Source organism: Zea mays, chromosome 4 (assembly GCF_902167145.1).
Source record: "Zea mays cultivar B73 chromosome 4, Zm-B73-REFERENCE-NAM-5.0, whole genome shotgun sequence".
Lineage (NCBI taxonomy): Eukaryota > Viridiplantae > Streptophyta > Magnoliopsida > Poales > Poaceae > Zea > Zea mays.
The window spans coordinates 159,668,608-159,693,777 of NC_050099.1; the positions used below are offsets into that span (position 1 = coordinate 159,668,608).

The 25,170-nt window shown below is 44.8% G+C and overlaps 1 protein-coding gene across 1 annotated transcript; it reads right to left on the reverse strand.

Moving 5' to 3' along the window:
- Positions 1-8,834: 8,834 nt before the first annotated feature.
- LOC542251 (dehydrin) lies at positions 8,835-10,252 on the reverse strand. The gene is made up of 2 exons (NM_001111857.2): positions 9,898-10,252; positions 8,835-9,782 (listed from the first exon to the last, which is right to left on the reverse strand). The coding sequence occupies exons 1-2, from the start codon at positions 10,174-10,176 to the stop codon at positions 9,192-9,194; spliced, it is 870 nt and encodes a 289-aa protein (NP_001105327.2). The 5' UTR covers positions 10,177-10,252; the 3' UTR covers positions 8,835-9,191.
- Between the last annotated feature and the right edge of the window lie 14,918 nt (positions 10,253-25,170).

Here is a 25,170-nt window from a genome sequence, read left to right on the forward strand (position 1 = left end):
TATTGTGCTTGTATTGTGCTGTTATGGAGGCTTCCCATCCGGGGAGGGAGAAAAATAAAACTGAGTATTAAAAAAATATTTAGTAAGAGTGTCGGTCCTCACATTCTTATATGGTCCAGGTAGGCTAGAGTGTCCGCCACGTCACTGACCGACACTCTTTAACATAAGAGTGTCGGTTGCGTGTTGAACCGACACTCTTAACGTAAGAGTGTCGGTCCCCACACTTTTATACGAATAAGAGCGTCTGTTGGGGACTTGCTCTCAAATGCTATGAATTAAGAACAAGGCAACATAAAATGTTAAATATCAAAGCCCTTCGTCCTTCGAAGCATTATTTCCTTTTGGATATAATGGATTTCGGACGAAGGTTATGAAGGTCACACCTTCATAATCATAATAAAAAGTAAAAGAGATTTATACATAAAACATAGAAAATAACATGATTACTTGGAACATTATTATTAATGTGTTTCTATTTATTTTACTTATATAAACAACAACAAATTACAAATGTACCTTCAGCTAGAAGGAAAGTAAGGGTACAAGCGTGATGCTAATGCCAAATCAGCGTGTCCAGTACAGGGGTACTGTTCACCTATTTATAGGCACAGGACACAGCCCATGTAAAATTACATTAATGCCCTTTGCTTTTATCAATAACTCTATAGTAATTCTTCGAGGTCTAATTTGGCTTTTCATCTTTAAGTCGGTTCACCTTTTCTGCTGTCATGCCGAAGCTTTTCTGCACATAGCTTCGTGATCGTTTCATCCTTCGTCATGATCGTCTTCCATTTCAGTCAAGCTTCGTCTTGACCATGGTCTTGTATACCCGCAACCTGATTCCGAAGATACCTGCTCACATACTTGGAAAACATTGTCAAGTTATGTTTTTGAGGACCTTCGGAAAACCGAAGGCCCCCAACAGTAGCCCCTCGCAATATTAATTTGCTGTAATGATAAATTCATATTGCGATATGGACGAAGGCCTTAAGCCGAAGGTCCGAAAAACACCTTCTCTTTGCTAGAATAGCAACAGTCTTTGACAAGCGGGACCCTCCAGTTTCAACGCACTGGGCGTATAAATAAGAGCTCATCACGGGTTTATTTGGCACACTCTCTTGCCAACTGCTTTTACTCACCCAACTTTTAGCCTGCGCGCAACAACACTTGCTTGGCCTTTTGGATTTTTTAACCTTCGGTTTCGAGAGCACTTTCTCAGCGTTTGCAAGGATGTCTGAAGATAAAAAAGTTGTTGGTGATTTGAAGCTGAGTCTTTCTGAGGAGATGCATCTGGGCTTTCTTCAATCAATGTCAAAGACCAATCCAGAGAAAATTACTAAAGAAATTTTGGAGGGTTTATCTGAAGATACTGATGATAGTGACAGTTATGATGTAGAAAGTGGGGGTGAAGACTCCGAAGATCGACCATGGCGACCAAGTCACACAGTCTTCGGCAAATCGAGCATTAAATAGAGTCATCTTGATACCATGAAAGGAAGGTATTTTCGAGACATGTCTATTGTGAGGGCGGATATTGGGGAGAAAATTGTGCCTACTCCCGAAGAAAATGAAGTCGTGGTATTCCGAAGCTTCTTGAAAGCTGGACTACGATTTCCCTTAAGCAGTTTTGTTGTGGAAGTACTGAAGGTATTTGAAGTCTACCTTCACCAACTCACTCCCGAATCAATCATAAGGATGGGCATCTTCGTCTGGGCCGTGAAGAGCCAAGGTTTAGAACCGAATGCTAAAAGTTTTTGCAACATACATGAGCTATTGTACGAGACGAAACCTTGGGGGTAAAGAGCAGTATCACAACAATTTTGGCTGCTACAGCTTCGGCGCCCGATCTGGGTCAAGTTGCCTCGTGCCAACCTTTCGGAAAAGATGGCCCGGCAACTGGATGACAGAATGGTTTTATGTGAAGAATGATTTAAAAACCCGGGAAGATATTAAAGGTATCATTATGCGCCCTGTTTGGCAACGCTTCGGCCTTCGGAGGCCGAAGGTGGAGATGGATGAAACAGCCGAAGAATGCCAAAGAGCCTTCGACGCAGTGTGCTCTTTTATTGGGACAAGGGATTTAATGCAAGAACATATTGCCTTCAGAGTATGGCCACTTGCAGATAACTGGGAAATGCCGAAGGAAACCGTTAAAGAACCTGACAAAGGTGGACTAGTCAGGCTAAAATACACATTCAAGTACGGAGATAAATTCGTTGAGCCAGATGATGACTGGCTAAAAAGCATTGAGACTGTAAGTGATGAATTGCTTGGTGTATACTCAAAGGCCGAAGATACTGCATTATCAGCGGCCTTCGGAGGCCGAAAGAAGAAGAGACTCAACCGAGTATTTGACGCAATTGGGTTTGTCTACCCTGACTACCGTTATCTAGTGCAGGGTCAAAAAAGAAAGAATACTTCCTCTGCGAAGGAAACTACCTCAGCCGCTCCTAGTGAGCCGGCGCCGAAGAGGAAAAGGGTAAAGGTTCTCACACACCGGCCACGTTATATTGAACTGGCCACAGTGCCTGAGTTCGCCGGTGAGACCTCTTCGGCCCCCGAAGCTAAAGAATTAACTCTGCTGCCAAGAATCGAAGAGCTGGCCGAAGTGCCAGCAACAGAAAAGATAGAAGAATCGAGGACTGAAGAAGCAAAAACATTAGAAGTTTTAAGTCCTTCAGCAAAAATCGAGACAGGAAAAAGCCAGAAGGGTCCAACAGTGACCCCGAAAAGAAAAAGGATGGTTAATGTGTTAGATGTTTTGGAGACAATTAAATCTTCAAGCATAACTCCGAAGAAAACTGTTGAAACTTCTGAAGTGTCTACTGAAGCCTTTGTTGCTGAAGCTTCGAAACAACAATTTGAAACTGAAGCTGGGCCTTCAGAGCCCACCAAGGTAAAACCTTTGGAAGCCGAAGAAACAAAAATGACAGAGCCAATTTTGGTTGAAGAAATTGACACTGCCACCCCCGAAGCATCTTCCAAAATACGTGATTATATTGTACGACATGCTTCGGGGAAGAAATTATCTGAAGAAGAGATTTTTGAAGCTAATCACTATGCCCGAGAACTAAAGTATCTGAAGCGGGCCTTAGTGTTCAATGGGACAGACGAAGATGACTTCCTATACTGTCTCCCAGACAACAAAGAATTATCTGTCTGCCGGGAGATGGCTAGAAGTATGGGGTTTCCGAAGCTTGAAGCTGGACTCTGCGCTATGACGAAGGACGATCTTGCGGATAGCCTTGCCTATAATAGTCTGGAGGTGTGAGAATTGTATATTTGGAAATTTATAATTTTTGAACCATTCTTTTACTCTTATACTAATTCTTTTTTCATATAGGGTTTAATACTGAGCAATGCTTTGAGAGCGCAAAAGAATGCCAAAGACGAGAGCTACAATATTGCTTTCAACAACCTACGAACAGAGGTTATTAAGCTGAGGAACGAAGCTTTGGAAAAAGATAAAATTCTGCTTACATTGGTGGATAAAAGTAAAAGAAGACTAAGCTACCTCTAAGGCTCAAGCTGAAGCCCAAAAGCGCGAGATTGAAGATCTTCGGAAACAGCTAGCCAGAGCTAAAGAAGAACGCATACTTGAAGAGACAAAACAAGAACTTAGTGATCAATGGGCAAATCATTTGGAAATAAGTGTTAAAGAGCTTCGTGCATCCAAGAAAAGGTGCTATGACAAATCCATAGAATGTGCTAAGAAAATAAAATCCAGCTTCGCCAGCGTTGGCGCATTCTCTAGCGAAGAAAATTTCACAAGAGGTAATCCAGAAGGCCCGATTGAATGGATCAGTCACGAAGCTGAGGCCTTCGAGGAAATCTTGAATAGCCGCGGAGACATATGTGCTTTTTCAGGCGCCAGAGGGATTGCTACTGTTTTGGAAAGAAGAGGCTGTGATCATGTGAAATCTTTAGCGCAATCTGAAACTGCCTTGTCTTCCGAAGATATAAAGGACCCCTCGGCCGAAGCAAGCCAGGTTGGTGGAAAATTTTTCACCGACATCTGGGACAATGGCGGCCGAGAAATGGCTCAAGAAATCATTCAAAAAAGCGAAAAAGGCATCCATGATGCTAGGAAAGTAGCAGAGGCTGCTGAGAAAAGCGGAGAGCCCGAAGGGCAAATAGGTATTAACTAGTGGTTTTTATTCTGTTGTAATTTTTGATTTCAGACTTTGTTCGCGGTTTGTAATAGTAATATAGCTGTATCTTCTCCTCCCTCAGAACCTGCTGAGGCATCTCCGACCCCCACCCGAAGGGGGACGACGAAATTAGAAAAATGGCCGAAGCCATCATGGACAAGGTTGTCGATCAGCTACTGAACGAAGCTGCAAAAGTAGTTCTTAGGGAAGATTAAATGCTATTGTAAAAACATTTGAAATGTAACATGTGTAATACCTTGTAACTTTGAATGTAATATATAATCTATTTATGGTTCAATTCTTTACGATGCATGAAATTTTGCATACATACCATTTTTTGAGCCTTCGGCGAAAAAAACACCTTCCCTTCTTTTCATGCTTCGTGAAGAAAATCTTTTATATATCACAAGAATTTTCATACTTCTCTGATGAAGAGTATCCAAGCTTCGTAAAAACATTCTCCGAAGCCATAAAAAAGTTTTATGTTGTCTCTCTAATGAAGCTACACTTCTTCTCAATTTATCTTGTGCCTTAGCACGATTTTCTCTTTTTTAAAACATTCTCCGAAGATCAGTACTGTATCCCCTTCTTGTTCCACATGCAATATGCTGTATGATGCTTATGTTATGCAAAATGATGTAATGATGTTATGTTATGCAAAATGATATTTGTGCCGAAGATACACACATCCCTGCAATAGAGCACACAATCTTTTTATATCAGCGCTGACTTTTCGCTGTAAGCCTCCCTTAGGAGCTTCTTCGCCTTTTACTTCAGCGGAATCAACGTTTATTTTTCGCTGTAAGCCTCCCTTAGGAGCTTCTTCGCCTTTTACTTTCAGCGGAATCATCGTTTATTTTTCGCTGTAAGCCTCCCTTAGGAGCTTCTTCGCCTTTTACTTTCAGCGGAATCATCGTTTATTTTTCGCTGTAAGCCTCCCCTAGGAGCTTCTTCGCCTTTTACTTTCAGCGGAATCAGCGCTTATTTTTCGCTGTAGGCTCAGAAAACTTACACTGCGCCCCCTTAGGAAAGACTTTTTACTGTTTCGAATAAATTGCACTGTGTTCCTTAGAACATTTTTTTGATAATTCAAAGGTCCTTCGTGCCACCATAAATTCTTGTGCTTCGGCGACTCAAGCCTATGGAGAAGATATATTTTCATTATGGCAAAAGGCGAAACTGTTACAAGAATTTGAAAAACGATAAAAGACACTTAGACTTCCCATAATTGTTCCTTATTAACAAAAAAGTAATACTGAATGTGAAAATGCGAAAAAACTGCTGTCGAGGTAGGATATCTGTCAGTAAATATGCTTCGACTCTGGCACAGTGCTATTGACTGTGCGAGCTTCGGACTCCTCTCTGAAGTCCCTCTGAAGGTGAGTGTGCTGACTCCCTTCTGGCTGCTGACCTCGCTGCGTTGGTGGTGGCGGTGGAGGCTGTTGCCAAGATGCTTGGGGTTGACTTGCCGAAGCAACAGAAGCTGCAGAGTGATTGCCTACATATTCTGGGATGTAACGCGAATGGTACGAGGCAGTGTGCATGACCTGCTTCGGCTGACTCTGTTGTGCTGCAGCTTCTGCTATCTCCTTTTGTTTCTGGATGGTGACATGACACATCCTGGTGGTATGGCCCTTGTCTTCACCACAGAATAGGCAGTAAATTCTTCTTGGCTGATCCCCAAATCTTCCCCCGAAGCCCCTGGCGCCTCTGCCCCTTGGCGCCGGCGGCCGAACAGAGCTTTGCTGTTGCCCCGAAGCTTGCGAAGAGTATTGTGGCCTTTGCTGCTGGCTCCCTCTATCATCACTTTGAGTGGAGTTATGAATTGACCTGACATGCCTCGGATGAAATCTTCCTCCGAAGCCCCTGGTCATTTCAGAGAACCTGAATGCCTCCTCCCTTCTTTGGCGGAAGTCGTTGTCAGCTCGGATATACTCGTCCATCTTCTGGAGCAGCTTCTCTAAAGTTTGTGGTGGCTTCCTGGCAAAGTATTGCGCTGAAGGTCCCGGCCGAAGTCCCTTAATCATGGCCTCAATGACAATTTCATTGGGCACTGTTGGCGCCTGTGCCCTCAGACGCAGAAACCTTCGGACATACGCCTGAAGGTATTCTTCGTGGTCCTGGGTGCACTGGAATAAAGCTTGAGCAGTAACTGGCTTCGTCTGAAACCCTTGGAAGCTGGTTATCAACATATTCTTCAGCTTTTGCCATGAGGTGATTGTCCCTGGCCGAAGAGAGGAGTACCAGGTTTGAGCGACACTCTTGACAGCCATGACAAAAGACTTTGCCATGATTGCAGTATTGCCACCATACGAAGATATGGTTGCTTCATAGCTCATCAAGAATTGCTTCAGGTCTGTATGACCGTCGTACATGGGGAGCTGGGGTGGCTTGTAAGACTGGGGCCATGGTGTAGCCTGCAATTCTGTTGATAGAGGAGAAGCATCATCAAAAGCAAAATTTCCATGATGGAAATCTTCATACCAGTCGTCCTCATTGTAGAAGCCTTCCTGATGAAGCTCTCTGCGCGGAGGCCTTCGGTTCTGATCATCTTGAGCAAGATGACGAACCTCTTCTGAAGCTTCATCTATTTGCCTCTGAAGGTCAGCTAGACGAGCCATCTTCTCCTTCTTTCGTTGCACCTGTTGATGAAGCATCTCCATGTTTTGGATTTCCTGGTCCAAATCGTCCTCCGGAGGCGTTGGGCTGGCGGCCTTCCTCTTCTGGCTTCGGGCCTCCCTAAGAGAAAGGACGTCCTGATTGGGGTCCAGCGGCTGCAGAGTGGCAGCCCCTGTCGCTGAAGCTTTTTTCGGCGGCATGACGAAGGTGACGCTTGCCGAAGGTGTTCAAAGCTCAATAAATGGAAGTGAGTTCACCGGAGGTGGGCGCCAATGTTGGGGACTTGCTCTCAAATGCTATGAATTAAGAACAAGGCAACATGAAATGTTAAATATCAAAGCCCTTCGTCCTTCGAAGCATTATTTCCTTTTGGATATAATGGATTTCGGACGAAGGTTATGAAGGTCACACCTTCATAATCATAATAAAAAGTAAAAGAGATTTATACATAAAACACAGAAAATAACATGATTACTTGGAACATTATTATTAATGTGTTTCTATTTATTTTACTTATATAAACAACAACAAATTACAAATGTACCTTCAGCTAGAAGGAAAGTAAGGGCACAAGCGTGATGCTAATGCCAAGTCAGCGTGTCCAGTACAGGGGTACTGTTCACCTATTTATAGGCACAGGACGCAGCCCATGTAAAATTACATTAATGCCCTTTGCTTTTATCAATAACTCTATAGTAATTCTTCGAGGTCTAATTTGGCTTTTCATCTTTAAGTCGGTTCCCCTTTTCTGCTATCATGTCGAAGCTTTTCTGCACATAGCTTCGTGATCGTTTCATCCTTCGTCATGATCGTCTTCCATTTCAGTCAAGCTTCGTCTTGACCATGGTCTTGTATACCCGCAACCTGATTCCGAAGATACCTGCTCGCATACTTGGAAAACATTGTCAAGTTATGTTTTTGAGGACCTTCGGAAAACCGAAGGCCCCCAACAGCGTCCATTTTAGAGTGTCGGCTTATTTCAGTAAAAGTGTGGGTTTTTGGCCGACACTCCATGCCTTGTTTCTTGTAGTGATCATTTGGACCGTCTAGTCTAATATTATGTCATCCTAGAACAAGGTGCAAACTCTGTTTGGGGTGGACAATATTTTGTTGTTGTATGACCCGATGCAAAACCGCACAAGCTCAACATGTGTGTCAGGGTGAAGGTTCAAGTTAGGCCCTAACTAGAGATATCCAAACAAGCGTCGTGCCCCGGTCCGACCCGAGCTCGTAGAAGCACGGTCCGCATAAGCATGGCACGATTAGGCCAAATTGCTACCCATGTTGGGTCGGGCTGCCGATGTCTAAAACCCCTGAACGAGTATGGCATGGGACGGGCCCAACCGTACCGGGCCAGCCTGGCTTGAGAATGAATATTGTGCCAGCCCGAGCCTGTCGACGCATAAACCGAGCTCGGAATTAGATTACAATAAAAATAAAACACATTCACAAATCACAATTGAAGGATATAACTGACCACAATTACACATATCATAAATAATACACATGTCACAAATAAAGGATAGAGCTATTCGTGCAATGGTTGCCTTATTAAACGAACCGAGTCTATAGCCTGTTTAGGAACAAGTCGTGCCCGGGCCAGTCCAACGGGCTGAAACCCTAAACGATCACGACACGCCCTTCGTGCCGAGCTAGGCACATGCCCGCGTAGAGCCATGTTGGGTCATGCTAGGATCGGGCCTAAATAGGCTTCATATCGAGCTTGCGGGCCACATGTTTGTTGGCCATGTATAGCCCTAAATGTTCCACATGCCTCTAGCATGCCTTTAAATTCGAAGCAAAGCAAGTTGTCGCAAAGAAGAAGTGTGTGAAGAGGGTTGTGATGGGAGCCCCTTCCTAGGGACCTCTTCAATCCTCTAACGGACATGCTCCCATGCTTCCATCTTTGGAAGATTTTCTATCATGCATAATCCACCACAGGCTTCATCCATCTTTAGAGCTGGTTCGGTGTAAGGGAATTAAGGGGAACTGAGGAAAATTACTTTATTTCTACTTTAACCTTTTCAATGTATCTCAAATTCTCAATTCACTCGTCACCAAGCTAGCACTTAAAGATCTTTAGAAGAAAGCAAAGCATTTATTAATACATAACAATGTCCAGGTAGCCCAGCTGAATTACAATACGCAACTGCTCATAATAATTCAACAAACCCAAGTAGTACACAACATCCAGAAGCAAATAAAGCCCATACGTACCAAAGCCTACACAAGCAGCAACACTCACTGCCAGTGCCGGTGGGTCTTTAAAGCACACGGACCTTGACCACGCGATCCACCTTGAAACAAACTTGGTAAAATTAAAGCAAACCAGAAGCACACACACGCCAACGCAACGCTTCTGATCGCGCGCCCAAGGCCCGGCCGGCCAGAACGTACGACGGACACGCACACGCTGCGACCTTAGGAGCTGGTCTTGTGCTCGCCGGCGGCGTCCTTGCGGTCTTCTTCACCCGAGCTCTTGTGGTAGCCGGGTATCTTGTCCATGATCTTGCCCAGCAAGCCCTTCTTGCCATCCGGGCTGCTGACGTCGACCTCGGCGTGGGGCGCCGGCGGCGGTGGCGCGTGGACGGCCGGCGCGGCGGCGGCGGCAGCAGCGTCTTCCGGCTTCTTGTGGCCACCGGGTAGCTTCTCCTTGATCTTGTCCAGCAGGCCTTTCTTCTCCTCCTCCGGTGCCTGTGGTGGGGTCTGAGTCTTCGTGTCGTCGTCCTCGATCTTGTGGACGACGACGGGGTGGTGCGTCTCCACGTGCGGGGGAGGCGCCGGCGCCGGGAAGTGCGGCTTGTGCTCTCCCTCCTGGTGGTGAGCATGCGTGTCCACCGCCACGGGCGGTGCGGGCGCCGGGGCAGGTACGCCCGGCTGGTGGTGGTCGCCCTCATCGTGGGCCTTGTGGGCCGCCAGCTTCTCCTTGACCTTCTCCTTAAGGCCCTTCTTCTTCCTCTTGACAATTTCGCCGTTCTCATCGATCACCTCCTCTTCCTCGTCGTCGCTCGACTGCATGCGCGCAGGCACCACGATCGCAGTGAGAAGCCGGTTTATTAGCTTACTGATCCGAAGGCGGAGTCAATTAAACTAGCTAGCAGCAGATCATGTTTTACGACGAACTCACCGAGCTGGAACTGGAGCTGGTGCGGTGCAGCTTGGCGAGAAGGCTGTCCTTCTTCTCGGCGGCCTCGTGTCCCTCCTCCTTGTGGTCGGGCTCAGCCACCGTGACCTTCTCCATGCCGGTCGCGAGCTCCTCCTCCTCCTGCTGGTTCTTCTTCTCCTGGTCGTCGTGCTTGTTCCTGCCGAGAAGGCTGTCCAGGAGTCCCCTGTCCTTCACCTCGTTCTCCTGGTCCTGGGCCTGCTCACCGCCCTGGTGCTGCTGGGTGTTCCTCTCATCCTCCATGATCGGCGAAAAACGTACAGTACAGATGGCTTTCCAACTAAACAGACCAGCTCAGTGTCTTGGGCTTTCGGATGGTGGAGGTGGCTAGGCCGGAGGCGTCCTTATATAGAGCAAGCTAAAGGAAAGGAACCGAAAGGTGTACGCAGTGTAACGTTCCAGCCGCGTTGATGCGTGCGACGCGTAGGCTACGCGACGCGAAGGACAGACAGATCAGCCCGCGGCCGACGGGGACATGGCCTGGTGGCGGGCGGGTGGGCAGGGCCACGGCCAGTAGCGCCACGACGCGTGTCGCGCCCCTCGCGTGGGGCGGCCTGGTTCCGACGTGGCTGGTGCCTCGAGGTTCGGTACTGCTGCTGCTGTGGACGGCGTCGGGACGGGAGAGGTCGGCGACGCGCGCGGGCGAGAAAGCGTGGACGGCCCGATGTCGGTCCCCTTAACTCTCTCACCTGCTCCGCTGCCCGCGCGACGCTTGTCTTCCGTTCATCAGTTTTCTACTCGTAAGTTTCATTCAAGTACTTTGGTTGAAGACGTAAGCGTTTTTTTGTTGTTGTTGGCTTTGGACTCGTCGGGCTCGCTTCAGTTTCGAATGTCAGTTTCACTTTCAACTGGACAACCCAACAATCAAGCGTTAGCGTCGTCAGTTTCACTTTCAGCTTGACGGTACCCCTCCTTTTTTACAGGAGAGATGTGTCTACTGCCTCCGTTTCGAATGAACTGTTGTTTTAGATCGATCTTCCAATTGCTCGTTCAGAAACAGTACAAATGTTACTAATAATGTCAGGTTCTGTTAAATCTAAGGAAGTTTAGTCGAATGAACTTGTCGTTGTTGAAGTTTGCAAGTTGCCTACGCGACGCGGCCGGGGCACGAGAGTGATTATTGCATTCCGCCACTCCACGTACGGGGGTTGGATGACTCGGACGACGGGAGAGGCCTAGAGGCTTCGACGTTGACATGTGGGTCTGGACGCTAGCTCTGCGGGACCCGCTGATCCGTCGCTGGGCGGCTGAACCTAGCCATATCCGGTGGGGGTGTGAGGGGGGATTTGGCCCGACAATAGCCAGATTACGATATAAGGAATGCCAATCAAATCAATTGATCAATACTATACGATAAAAAATATTTTTTATAAATTATCTTAATTCATGAGTCTATTTTCTAGCTAATTGATATATTATCTTAATTCATGAGTCTATTTTCTAGCTAATTTATAAGTTTAAGCACTCGTTATGGAATAAGAAATCTATATCTTTATAAATTATCTTAATTCATGAGTCTATTTTCTAGCTAATTGATGTATTGAATTAAAAGTTGTGACGCAAGAACAATACCAAAATAATAAAGACGACATAACGATGAATATCCGAATAATGAGATTTAACTTTTATAGAACGACTCTAGTATTTATAAGGCAGCTAACAAATTTTTGAGAGAAATAAAAAATCTAACTAGCCTCGAGGATCCATGAAACTTCGTCAACCTACGTCGGTACATGTCAAATTTGTCGTGTACACACCAGCTATCAGGTGATAACTTTAGTTGAAATCTGTAGAATTTATCATCCACAAGATCTAATGTAGTATGTATATAAGTTATTGGCGGTCATTCTGCCGATTCGCGTGATCACCTTATTTGGACTTTGGTTGTGGGGCTAAGGCAGATGCAAGTCAAGTGGCTAGTGGCAGTCGACTAGTTGCCTAGTCAGACGATAGGATGAATCATAAAGAGGTAAGGTCCATATATCAGCGTCTACAAGCGAATTAGGTTTGACATTTCATGCATCGATTGGTCATTCAACGAATATTTTATCTTATATTCTTTGTCTCGCTTATACTTTGGTTGTCATACTACAACAGAGTTATGGATAGATCATGTATTACCAACCACTTTATTAAACCATTAATTAATTGTGGTGCACAAAATTTAAAGTATATATATTTAGATATACAAAATTTAGACTCTATATATATAATTCTTTGTCGGTGTCTCAGCCTTGGGTGTGGCCCTGGCTGCTCCGCCCCGACAACTGTGTATGTCCCTAAATAACCGTATAATAAATATATATATTATAAATCTAATTGAACCTATCAGAATTTGATCCACAAGCATAGTATACCAACAGTTATTAGGTGGCGGAGCGAGTACGGGTTAAGCTTAAGCACCAGACGAGACGACTGGTCAACGCCCCCAAAAAAAAGTCCTGGATTTCTGACGCTCGCCGCCCTCCATTTCCCCCCTCCCCCCTTTCGCTTTGATGAGCTTTCGCTGGCGGGGGGAAATGTCGGTGGTATGTCGGCCTTTTGGTTTCTTTTTCCGCCGTCCTTCGTATAGCGGAAAACTCTCTGAAGCTCGCATCGATTATTGACTGACTTCCGATGCGGAACGGAAGTTGGCGCCGCGAGAGCAGGACGTGGTTTGGACCAGACCAGATCAGAGCGTCGGTCGGTTCCTGTTCCTGGTGGTATGGCACCCATGGAGGCCGATAAACTAACTAGTCAAGGCATTGGATCCCGCGGGCCTGGAAAAGCAGTCACCGGCTCTGGACCTGGGACTGGGAGGCAAGCCCTCCGGCTTTTGCACCACGGAGCAGACACGGGCTCCAGGAATCGATTCAGTGCAGCGGCACGCCGAGGCGCCTCACATGATTCCTCAGCACATGCCTGCCTGCACTGCACAGCCGGGAAGTCTGTTCACTTGTACTGCGTCGTCCCTTGGCGCGAGGATGATAGCTAAGGCTCGCTTCCCGCGACACACGTACCCACGCACGCACGGAACCAGAACGTTTTGCCGACTTCGTGTGATCAAGGACCGTTGATCACGCCGCGCTGCTACTAAAGGATATATAAAAAAAATGACAGCGCTCGGCGTCTTCAGGCTTCAGAACCGTTGATCAAGGACGATGAGCTTGAGAGCTGAATCCGGACGGATCGGACTGCGTCGACGACGATAAACAGCAGTGCCTGCATGCTCTGTTGTGCAGCCGTACGTGCCGTGCGCCGGTGTATGTCTGCATGCGCAGTACTTATTTTCTGAAGCAGGTATATACAATATACTAGCTAGTACACTGTGGTATCTGCAACGTAGTACTGATCTGGATTCTCCATGTTGGCGTGTATACTCTCTTTTCTTCACAGGATCAAGTTCATGCACTGAGCACCAGATCAGATTCAGCCACCGATCGAGGGAGAGGGAGTGCCGGAGCCGGAGCAGGACAGGGGGCGGCGACGTCCCACGTGCACGGCGATCTCAATTATATTCTCATGCATGCAGCGGACACCGGATCGAGGAAGCGCGGCAAAGCCTCGTGATTTCGATCGGACGCCCCGATCGCATCGCATCGCATCGCATCGCATCGCAGCAGTGCGCAAGGGCAGAACCGCAGGGCATGGCGCCCGAACGGAGCCCATCAGCGCCCAGTCGATCGGCAAGCCCAGAGCGAGCTTCAAAGTTTTGCTAGCTTCGTGCCGAATTCATGTCCATGGATATCGGAATGTGCATGCAGCAGTTGTTGCCGGGCAATTGATGCAGACAACTCTTTTTTTTTTTTCAAATATCCGGGTTTATTTATATATATACGAGATACAATAGATAGCTTTGGCCACAAGCGATTAAATGACGCTGGTCGGTAGGGAAGCTTCTGGTGGAGACCAGACTTGAGAAAAAAAATAAACCCAAGACCTATAAAGGCAAGACAATCATGCGTGCTCTGTCCTCCGGGAAGATAAATGGCTGCATGAAGCAGTTGAATAAAAAGGAACAATTGGATCTATACCATTAAAAGATCCAAACTTTAGATATATATCATAGACCCCACATGTCATTGACTCATGTGGACCCACATTAAGTGAGATAGTAATGGTATGGATCCAAAGTGGTGATTTTTTAATGGTATGGATCCAAATTTCCCGAATAAAAATGTCTTGAAGTAACTAAATTTTAGCCACTTGTTTTAGTTCGTAGGATCCAACCATGAAAAACTAAAAGTGTCTAAAATGACACATTTTTATTATTTTAGTCACTTCTTCTGTTTGGATCTTTAGCTCCTAAAGTAACTAAATTATATCCACTTTGTTTTAGTTCGTAGGATCTAAACAGGCCAAATAATGAGGTCTGTCATCAAGATATGTGTATCCATTTGTTCCACTTTTCACTTTTAGAGGTTGCACGTTCTTGTTTGTAGACAATAGATGCAGTATGGTCTTGAAACTTCTATATGACCAACTATATTTAGCCTTCAATATTAATCAGGCCAGACATGGAACGTGACAAAGCCCTATCTACGTACCAAAAAAAGTTCTACCTACTTCGTGTAGGCAAGTTATCCTTTTACAAATGAATTTCGATAGGGTTTTCACTCCTTTCTTTCCATATCACTCAATCTAAGTATGTCACATAGTTAGATCTAACAAGTGGCACTAGAAAAATGATATGCAAACAAGTTCGACCCTCTTAATAGTATATCCATCTATCCTAAATCTCATCAAGTACTCTATTGCATCGTGACCGGTCACACAAAATGTCCTAGCTTGTACCTTTACTTTGTATCTTGCATTCTTGCTTTCATGTCTTCTTGTAAGTTTCTGCTTCTGCAACATCAATGGCCTCCCCCCCCCCCCGATCCAACAATATCAGGCACCTAATTTGCCTTACCTTTGTCATTATAAAGCGCATACTCATATTTCTAGGTTTCCACCTATCTCATTCATATCACTTAGAAAAAATGTTAGTCCACCTAGTGTAATACCCCAAAATCATATTTTGGGAATTTGATGAAGTCCTCAAAAGGATCTAAATCAAAATATAGTTTAGTAAAAATTTTCTCACTTTTTCATGACACATCCCCTAAAATAAATATAATTATAATAAAGAGCTTCAATAAAAAGGGACTTTACATGAGTTAAGTTATTCCCTTGAATAATATATTTTCAATCATTCTCTAAAATGGTATAGGTTAGAGTATCATTTAATAAATACCACACCTTGTAAATAACTTTTCTAAAATAACTATTGTGGTGTGTATGTTTAAAAGCATTTGCATAAATCAATCAATAAATAAATAATAAATAAAATTATGCTTACATTTCATGTTGGAGTTCATTGTTTGTGGATTTGAACTAGAGTGTGGAATTCAAAATTTAATTCAATTTTGAAACAATTCAAATATTCGAATAGAAAAGAAAAGAAGTAGAAAATGAGAAAAAAGAGAAAAAGGAAAAACTTCCCTCGGCCCATTTCGCTTCTCCCTCGGTCGGCCCATCTCTCCCTTTTCACTTCACCCTTGCCAACTGAAAGGGAAATAGGGTCAAACATTTTCCTAAATGATTTTGGTGGTTGAAATGCCCAACACAAATAATTAGACTAACTAGCTTGCTCTAGATTATATATTCTACAGGTGCCAAAAGGTTCAACACAAACCAATAAAAAGATCAAAGTTAGGGCTCAAAAGGAAGGAGCAAAAGAAACTGAAGAGAACCCTGGTATGGCGCACCGGACTGTCCGGTGTGCCACCGGACAGTGTCCGGTGCCCAGGGCTGATCGACTTCAAACTCTTCACCTTTGGGTTTCTGGAGAGCCGCTCCGCTATAATTCACCGGATTGTCCGGTGTGCCAGCGGAGCAACGGCTCAGAAGCGCAACGGTCGACTCCAACGGTCGCCTGCAGCGTGAACCGTGTGCGGACAGTTCGCGCAGAGTCAGAGCAGCGCCAGAAGGCGCATCGGACAGTAAACAGTGCCTGTCCGGTGCGGCACCGGACTGTCCTGTGCCCCAAGATGTCAGAGCTCCAACGGTCGAAACCGTCAGAACCCTAACGGTTGGGTGACGTGGCTGGCGCACCGGACTGTCTGGTGCGCCCATCGACAGCAGCCTTCCCCAACGACTGTTTTGGTGGTTGGGGCTATAAATACCCCCCAACCACCCCTATTCAAGGCATCCAAGTTTTCAGCATATTGCATTCAATACAAAAGCTCTAGACTTCACTCCAAGACACAAACAAGAGATCAAATCCTCTCCAAAGTCGAAAACCACTCCAAACACTTAGTGACTTGTGAGAGAGAGATTTTTGTGTTTATTTGAGTTCTTGTCGCTTGGATCGCTTTCTTCTTCCTCCATTCTTGTTCTCAAGACATTTGTAATCAAAGCAAGAGACACCAGGTTGTGGTGGTCCTTGTGAGGGGTCTAAGTGACCCGTTGATTAAGGAGAAAGCTCACTCGGTCTAGGTGACCGTTTGAGAGAGGGAAAGGGTTGAAAGAGACTCGGTCTTTGTGACCACCTCAACGGGGAGTAGGTTTGCAAGAACCGAACCTCGGTAAAACAAATCACTATGTCACCCGCTCTATTTCTTTGATTGATTTGTTTTCACCCTCTCTTTCGGACTCAGTTTTATTTCTAACGCTAACCCCGGCTTGTAGTTGTGCTTAAAGTTTGTAAATTTCAGTTTCCGCTTATTCACCCCCTCTAGGTGACTTTCAATTGGTATCAAAGCCTGGTACTTCATTAGAGTCTAACAACTCGAAGTGATGTCGGGAGGATCCGCCAAGAGGGAGATGGAAACGACCACAAGTCACGGGAAGGCTCCATCAAAGGAGTCCAACGCCAAAGGAAGGGAGGAGTCACCTCCCTGCGTCAAGTCGCATCGGAGTGGCGACAAGAAGAAGAAGATGAAGAAAGTGGTCTACTATGAGACCGACTCTTCGTCGCCCTCCACCTCTGGCTCCAATGCTCCATCCGTCACTTCTAAGCGCCATGAGCGCAAGAAGTTTAGTAAGATCCCCCTATGCTATCCTCGCATTTCCAAACACACTCCTTTACTTTGCGTCCCATTAGGCAAACCACCGGTTTTTGACGGTGAAGATTATTGTATGTGGAGTGATAAAATGAGGCATCATCTAACCTCACTCCACGCTAGTATTTGGGACATTATTGAATTTGGAGCGCAGGTACCATCCGTGGGGGATGAAGCATATGATTCGGACGAGGTCGCCCAAATCCGACACTTTGATTCCCAAGCCACTACTATACTCCTCGCCTCTCTATGTCGAGAGGAGTATAACAAGGTGCAAGGGCTAAAAAGTGCCAAGGAGATTTGGGATGTGCTAAAGACCGCACATGAAGGGGATGAAGTGACCAAGATGACCAAGTGGGAGACAATCGAGGGGGAGCTCGGTCGATTCATCCTCAACCAAGGAGCGGATCCACAAGCTATGTACAACCGGCTAAAGACCTTGGTGAAAGGGAAATAGGCTTACACCTTTTCCTAAATGATTTTGGTGGTTGAATTGCCCAACACAAATAATTGGACTAACTAGTTTGCTCTAGATTATAAGTTCTACAGGTGCCAAAGGTTCAACACAAACCAATAAAAAGTCCAAGAAAGGGTTCAAATAAAAAGAGCAAAAGACAACCGTAGGCAACCCTGGTCTGGCGCACCGGACTGTCCGGTGCCCCACTGGACAGTGTCCGGTGCACCAGGGAGCTCAACTCCAAACTTGCCTCCTTCGAAAATTCGGGGAGGCCGCTCCGCTATAATTCACCAGACTGTCCGGTGTGCCAAGCGGAGCAACGGTCGCCAGCGCAACGGTCGAGTCCAACGGTACAGTGCGCGGACTACGCGCGTAGAGTCAGAGCAGGCGCAGATGGCGCACGGGACAGTGAACAATGCCTATCCGGTGCACCACCGGACTGTCTGGTGGCCCCACAAGTCAGAGCTCCAACGGTCGAACCCTAACGATTGGGTGACGTGGCTAGCGCACCGGACAGTGTACGGTGGTGCACCGGACTGTCCGGTGCACCCATCGACAGCAGAGTTCCCCAACGGCTGTTTTGGTGGTTGGGGCTATAAATACCCCCCAGCCACCACACTTCAAGACATCCAAGTATTCACTACTCCTCATTCAATACAAGAGCAATACACAACACTCCAAGACACAAATCAAAGCCTCCAATCAAATCAAAGTCCCCAATTCATCTCTAGTTTTTAGGACTTGTGAGAAGATCGGCTTGTGTTCTTTTGTTGTTCTTGTTTCTTGGTTGGCTTTCTTCTTTCTCTCATTCTTACTCTCAAAGCCTTGTAAGCGAAGCAAGAGACACCAATTGTGTGGTGGTCCTTGTGGGGTCTAAGTGACCCGGGAAATCATGGAAGGAAGCTCACTCGGTCTAAGTGACCGTTTGATAGAGGGAAATGGTTGAAAGAGACCCGGTCTTTGTGACCACCTCAACGGAGAGTAGGTTTGCAAGAACTGAACCTCGGTAAAACAAATCACCGTGTCATCCGCTCTTATTCGCTTGTGATTCGTTTTCGCCCTCTCTTTCGGACTCGCTTATATTTCTAACGCTAACCCCGACTTGTAGTTGTGCTTAAAGTTTATAAATTTCAGATTTGCCTATTCACCCCTCCTCTAGGTGACTTTCAATTGGTATCAGAGGTCGGTACTTCATTAGAGCCTAACCGCTCAAAGTGATGTCGGGAGCATCCACCATGAGGAAGATCGGGATCAGCGACAAGTCCGCAAGCTCGGGGAGAACGCATTCAAGGGAGTCCGCCCACAAGCACAAGGAGGAATCCTCTTCCTCCATCAAGTCCCAACGGAAGGGTGAGAAGATGAAGAAGGTGGTCTACTACGAGACCGACTTTTCATCACCCTCCACCTCTGGCCCAGAATCGACATCCACCACTTCTAAACGCCATGAGCGCAAGAAGTATAATAAGATGCCCCTTCGCTATCCTCGTATTTCAAAGCGCACTCCATTACTTTCCATCCCATTAGGCAAACCACCTATGTTTGAAGGTGAAGATTATTCTATGTGGAGTGATAAAATGAGGCATCACCTAACCTCACTCCACAAAAGCATATGGGATATTGTTGAGTATGGAGCGCAGGTACCAAAGAAAGGGGACAAGGATTATGATTCGGAGGAGGTCGAACAAATCCATCACTTCAACTCCCAAGCCACTACTATACTCCTCGCCTCTCTAAGTCGAGAGGAGTATAATAAGGTGCAAGGGTTGAAAAGTGCAAAGGAGATTTGGGACGTGCTCAATACCGCGCACGAAGGAGACAAGGTGACCAAGATCACCAAGAGGGAAACGATCGAGGGGGAGCTCGGTCGCTTCATGCTTCACCAAGGAGAGAAGCCACAAGCCATGTACAACCGGCTCAAAACCTTGGTGAATCAAGTGCGCAACCTCGGGAGCACCAAATGGGATGACCATGAAATGGTCAAGGTTATTCTTAGATCACTCGTTTTTCTTAACCCTACACAAGTACAATTAATTCGTGGTGATCCAAGATATAAACTAATGTCTCTCGAGGAAGTGATAGGAAAGTTTGTGAGCTTTGAACTAATGATCAAAGGCTCCAAACAAATCATCGAGCGAGGCGCCACCTCCACACCAGAGGTGCAACCCGTCGCCTTCAAAGCGATGGAGGAGAAGAAGGAAGAGTCTACATCAAGTAGGCTCCCCATCGACGCCTCCAAGCTCGACAATGAGGAGATGGCTTTAATTATCAAAAGCTTTCGCCAAATCCTCAAGCAAAGGAAGGGGAAAGATTACAAGCCCCATTCCAAGAAGGTGTGCTACAAGTGTGGTAAGCCCAGTCATTTCATTGCTAAATGTCCATTATCTAGTGATAGTGACAAGTGCGACGACAAGAAGGGAAAGAGAAGAGAAAAGAAGAGGTACTACAAGAAGAAGGGCGGCGATGCCCATGTTTGCCGGGAGTGGGACTCCGACGAGAGCTCCACCGACTCCTCCTCCGACGAGGACGCCGCAAACATCGCCGTCACCAAAGGCCTTCTCTTCCCCAACGTCGGCCACAAGTGCCTCATGGCAAATGACGACAAAAAGAAGAAGGTAAAATCTAGAGCTTCCACTAAGTATGCAACTTCTAGTGATGAAGCTAGCTCTAGTGATGATGAAGATGATTTGCTCACCCTTTTTGCCAACTTAAACATGCAACAAAAGGAAAAATTGAATGAATTGATTAGTGCTATTCATGACAAGGATGAACTCTTGGATACCCAAGAGGACTTCCTTATTAAGGAAAACAAAAAGCATGTTAATGTTAAAAATGCCTATGCTCAAGAGATAGAAAAATGTGAAAATTAACTAGTGAGCTAAGCACTTGCCATGACACTATTTCCAACCTTAGATTTGAAAATGACAAATTGATTGCTAAGGTTAAGAAATTAAATGTTAGTGATGATTCTCTTGTCAACCTTAGGAATGATAATGCTAATTTAATTACTAAGATTGACAAATTGAATGCATCTCTCTCTAGCCTTAAAATTGAGAATGAAAAATTAATTGCTAAGGCTAAAGATTTAAATGTTTGCAATATTTCCATTTCCAATCTTAGAGATGAGAATGCTATTTTACATGCTAAGATTGTTGAATTAAATACTTGCAAACCCTCTACATCTACCGTTGAGCATGTTACTATTTGCACTAGATGTAGAGACATTAATGTTGATGCTATTCATGATCACCTAGCTTTAATTAAACAACAAAATGATCACATATCTCAACTCAGTGCTAAGATTAATGAGCATAACTTAGAAAATGAAAATTTTAAATTTGCTAGAAGCATGCTCTATAGTGGGAGACGCCCTGGGATTAAGGATGGCATTGGCTTCCAAAAGGGAGACAATGTCAAGCTTAATGCCCCTAAAAGATTGTCTAACTTTGTTAAGGGCAAAGCTCCCATGCCTCAGGATAACGAGGGTTACATTTTATACCCTGCCGGTTATCCCGAGCACAAAATTAGGAGAATTCACTCTAGGAAGTCTCACTCTGGCTCTCGTCATGTTTTTATGTATAAGAGTGAGGCATCTAGTTCTAGGCAATCAACCCATGCTAAATTGCCTAAGAAGAAAACTCCTATGGCATCAAATGAACCTAACATTTCATTTAAGACTTTTGATGCATCATATGTTTTAACTAATAAATCAGGCAAAGTAGTTGCCAAATATGTTGGGGCCAAACACAAGGGCTCAAAGACTTGTGTTTGGGTACCCAAGGTGCTTGTTTCTAATGTGAAAGGACCCAAGACCGTTTGGGTACCTAAGAACAAGGCCTAAAATTGTTTTGTAGGTTTATGCATCCGGGGGCTCAAGTTGGATCATTGATAGCGGGTGCACAAACCACATGACTGGGAGAAAAGGATGTTCTCCTCCTACGAGAAAAACAATGATCCCCAAAGAGCTATCACATTTGGGGATGGAAATCAAGGTTTGCTCAAAGGACTGGGTAAAATTGCTATATCACCTGACCATTCTATTTCCAATGTTTTTCTTGTAGATTTCTTAGATTACAATTTGCTTTCTATTTCTCAATTATGCAATATGGGCTACATTTGTCTATTTACTAACGTAGGTGTTACTGTCATTAGAAGAAGTGATGATTCAATAACATTTAAGGGAGTGTTAGAGGGTCAGCTATACTTAGTTGATTTTAATAGAGCTGAACTCGACACATGCTTAATTGCTAAGACTAACATGGGTTGGCTCTGGCTTCGCCCACTAGCCCACGTTGGGATGAAGAATCTTCACAAGCTTCTAAAGGGATATCACATTTTAGGACTAACAAATGTTCATTTTGAGAAAGACAGGGTTTGTAGCGCATGCCAAGCAGGAAAGCAAGTTGGTGTTCATCATCCACACAAGAACATCATGACGACTGACAGACCACTCGAGCTACTCCACATGGACCTATTCGGCCCGATAGCTTACATAAGCATCGGCGGGAGTAAGTACTGTCTAGTTATTGTGGATGATTATTCTCGCTTCACTTGGGTGTTCTTTTTGCAGGATAAATCTTAAACCCAAGAGACCTTAAAGGCATTCTTGAGATAGGCTCAAAATGAGTTCGGCTTAAGGATCAAAAAGATTAGAAGCGATAACGGGACGGAGTTCAAGAACTCACAAATAGAAGGCTTTCTTGAGGAGGAGGGCATCAAGCATGAGTTCTCTTCTCCCTACATGCCACAACAAAATGGTGTAGTGGAGAGGAAGAATATAACTCTAGTTGACATGGCGAGGACCATGCTTGATGAGTACAAAACTTCGGACCGGTTTTGGGCGGAAGCAATCAACACCGCTTGCTACGCCATCAACCATCTCTACCTTCACCGAATCCTCAAGAAGACATCATATGAACTCCTTACCAGTAAAAAGCCCAATGTTTCATATTTTAGAGTCTTTGGTAGCAAATGTTTTATTCTTGTTAAAAGAGGTAGAAAATCTAAATTTGCTCCTAAGGCTGTAGAAGGTTTTTTACTTGGTTATGATTCAAACACAAGGGCATATAGAGTCTTTAACAAGTCCACTGGACTAGTTGAAGTTTCTTGTGACATTGTGTTTGATGAGACTAACGGCTCTCAAGTAGAGCAAGTTGATCTTGATGAGCTAGATGATGAAGAGACTCCATGCATCACACTAAGGAACATGTCCATTGGGGATGTGTGTCCTAAGGAATCCGAAGAGCCTCCACAAGCACAAGATCAACCATCATCTTCAAATCAAGCATCTCCACCAAACCAAGATGAGGATCAAGCTCAAGAGGAAGAAAATGAAGATCAAGAAGATGAGCCACCTCAAGAGGAGGACAATGATCAAGGGGGAGATGCCAATGATCAAGACAAGGAAGATGATGAGGGTCCAAGACCGCCACACCAAAGAGTCCACCAAGCAATACAAAGAGATCACCCCGTGAACTCCATCCTCGGCGACATTCATAAGGGGGTAACCACTCGATCTCGTGTTGCTCATTTTTGCGAACATTACTCTTTTGTGTCTTCTATTGAGCCATACAGGGTGGAAGATGCATTAAGAGATTCAGATTGGGTGCTGGCAATGCAAGAGGAACTCAACAACTTCACGAGGAATAAGGTATGGCATTTAGTTCCACGTCCTAACCAAAATGTTGTAGGAACCAAGTGGGTTTTCCACAACAAGCAAGATGAGCATGGTGTGGTGATAAGGAACAAAGCCCGACTTGTGGCCAAGGGATATTCACAAGTCGAAGGTTTGGATTTCGGTGAAACCTATGCACCCGTAGCTAGACTTGAGTCAATTCGTATATTACTTGCCTATGCTACTAACCATGGCTTTAAGCTCTATCAAATGGACGTGAAAAGTGCCTTCCTCAATGGACCAATCAAGGAGGAGGTCTATGTTGAGCAACCTCCTGGCTTTGAAGATAGTGAGTACCCTAACTATGTATATAAACTCTCTAAGGCGCTTTATGGGCTCAAGCAAGCCCCAAGAGCATGGTATGAATGCCTAAGAGATTTCCTTATCGCTAATGGCTTCAAAGTCAGAAAAGCTGATCCTACTCTCTTTACTAAAACAATTGCAAATGATTTGTTTGTATGCCAAATTTATGTTGATGATATCATATTTGGGTCTACTAACAAATCTACTTGTGAAGAGTTTAGTAGGATCATGATTCAAAAATTCGAGATGTCTATGATGGGGGAGTTGAAGTATTTCTTAGGATTTCAAGTGAAGCAACTCCAAGAGGGCACCTTCATTAGCCAAACGAAGTACATTCAAGACATACTCAACAAGTTTGGAATGAAGGATGCCAAGCCCATCAAGACACCCATGGGAACCAATGGGCATCTCAACCTCGACACGGGAGGTAAATCCGTAGATCAAAAGGTATACCAGTCGATGATAGGATCTTTACTCTATTTATGTGCATCTCGACCGGATATTATGCTTTCCGTATGCATGTGTGCAAGATTCCAAGCCGATCCTAAGGAAGTTCACCTTAGGGCCATAAAACGAATCTTGAGATATTTAGTTTATACTCCTAAGTTTGGCCTTTGGTACCCCCAAGGGATCCACTTTTGATTTAATTGGATATTCCGATGCTGATTGGGCAGGGTGTAAGATTGATAGAAAGAGCACATCAGGGACTTGCCAGTTCTTAGGAAGATCTCTGGTGTCTTGGGCTTCTAAGAAACAAAATTCTGTCGCTCTTTCTACCGTCGAAGCTGAGTATATTGCCGCAGGCCATTGTTGCGCGCAATTACTTTGGATGAGGCAAACCCTTAGGGATTATGGTTACAAATTAACCAAAGTCCCTCTCCTATGTGATAATGAGAGTGCAATCCGCATGGCGGATAATCCCGTTGAGCATAGCCGCACTAAACACATAGGCATTCGGTATCACTTTTTGAGGGATCACCAACAAAGGAGGGATATCGAGATTGCATATGTTAGCACCAAAGAACAATTAGCCGATATCTTTACCAAGCCATTAGATGAGAAAACTTTTACCAAACTTAGGCATGAGCTAAATATTCTTGATTCTAGGAATTTTGATTGATATTTTGCACACATAGCTCATTTATATATCTTTGATCATATCTCTTTCATGTGCTATGACTAATGTGGTTTTCAAGTGTATTTCGTGCTAAGTCATAGATTGAAAGGGAAATGGAGTTCTTCGGCGAAGACAAGGCTTCCACTCCACTCCATTGAATTATTCATCCTTCGCCGTCACTCCGCACCGCTCTCTAATTTGGTATAATCTTCACTCTTACATTATTTACCAAAGGGGGAGAAAGTAAAAGGGCTTATATTTCACTCACAAGTATCCGTTTTTGGCGATTCATGCCAAAGGGGGAGAAAGTATTAGCCCAAAGCAAAAGGACCGCACCACCACCAATTTTAAAATGTAGTCTTTCAATTTGTATTTAAAGAAGTGTTTCAAATTGGTATCTTATGTTTGATACAATTTCAAATTGGTATAACCTCTTTCAAAATTAATATCTAAAACCCTCTTGAACACTAAGAGGAGGATTTTATTGAGGGGGAGTTTTGTTTAGTCAAAGGAAAATCATTTGAAACAAGGGGAGAAAATTTCAAATCTTGAAAATGCTTCTCAAAATCTTATTCATATACCTTTGACTATTTTGCAAAAGACTTTGAAAAGAATTTCCAAAAGAGTTTGCAAAAACAAAACTTGTGGTGCAAGCGTGGTCCAA

Excerpts from the sequence above, each read along its gene's own strand:
- LOC542251 (NM_001111857.2), bottom strand. The coding sequence starts at position 10,176 with ATGGAGGATGAGAGGAACACCCAGCAGCACCAGGGCGGTGAGCAGGCC. Across the intron at positions 9,783-9,897 it reads CCAGCTCCAGTTCCAGCTCG|TCGAGCGACGACGAGGAAGA; the intron begins GTGAGTTCGTCG and ends GCGCGCATGCAG.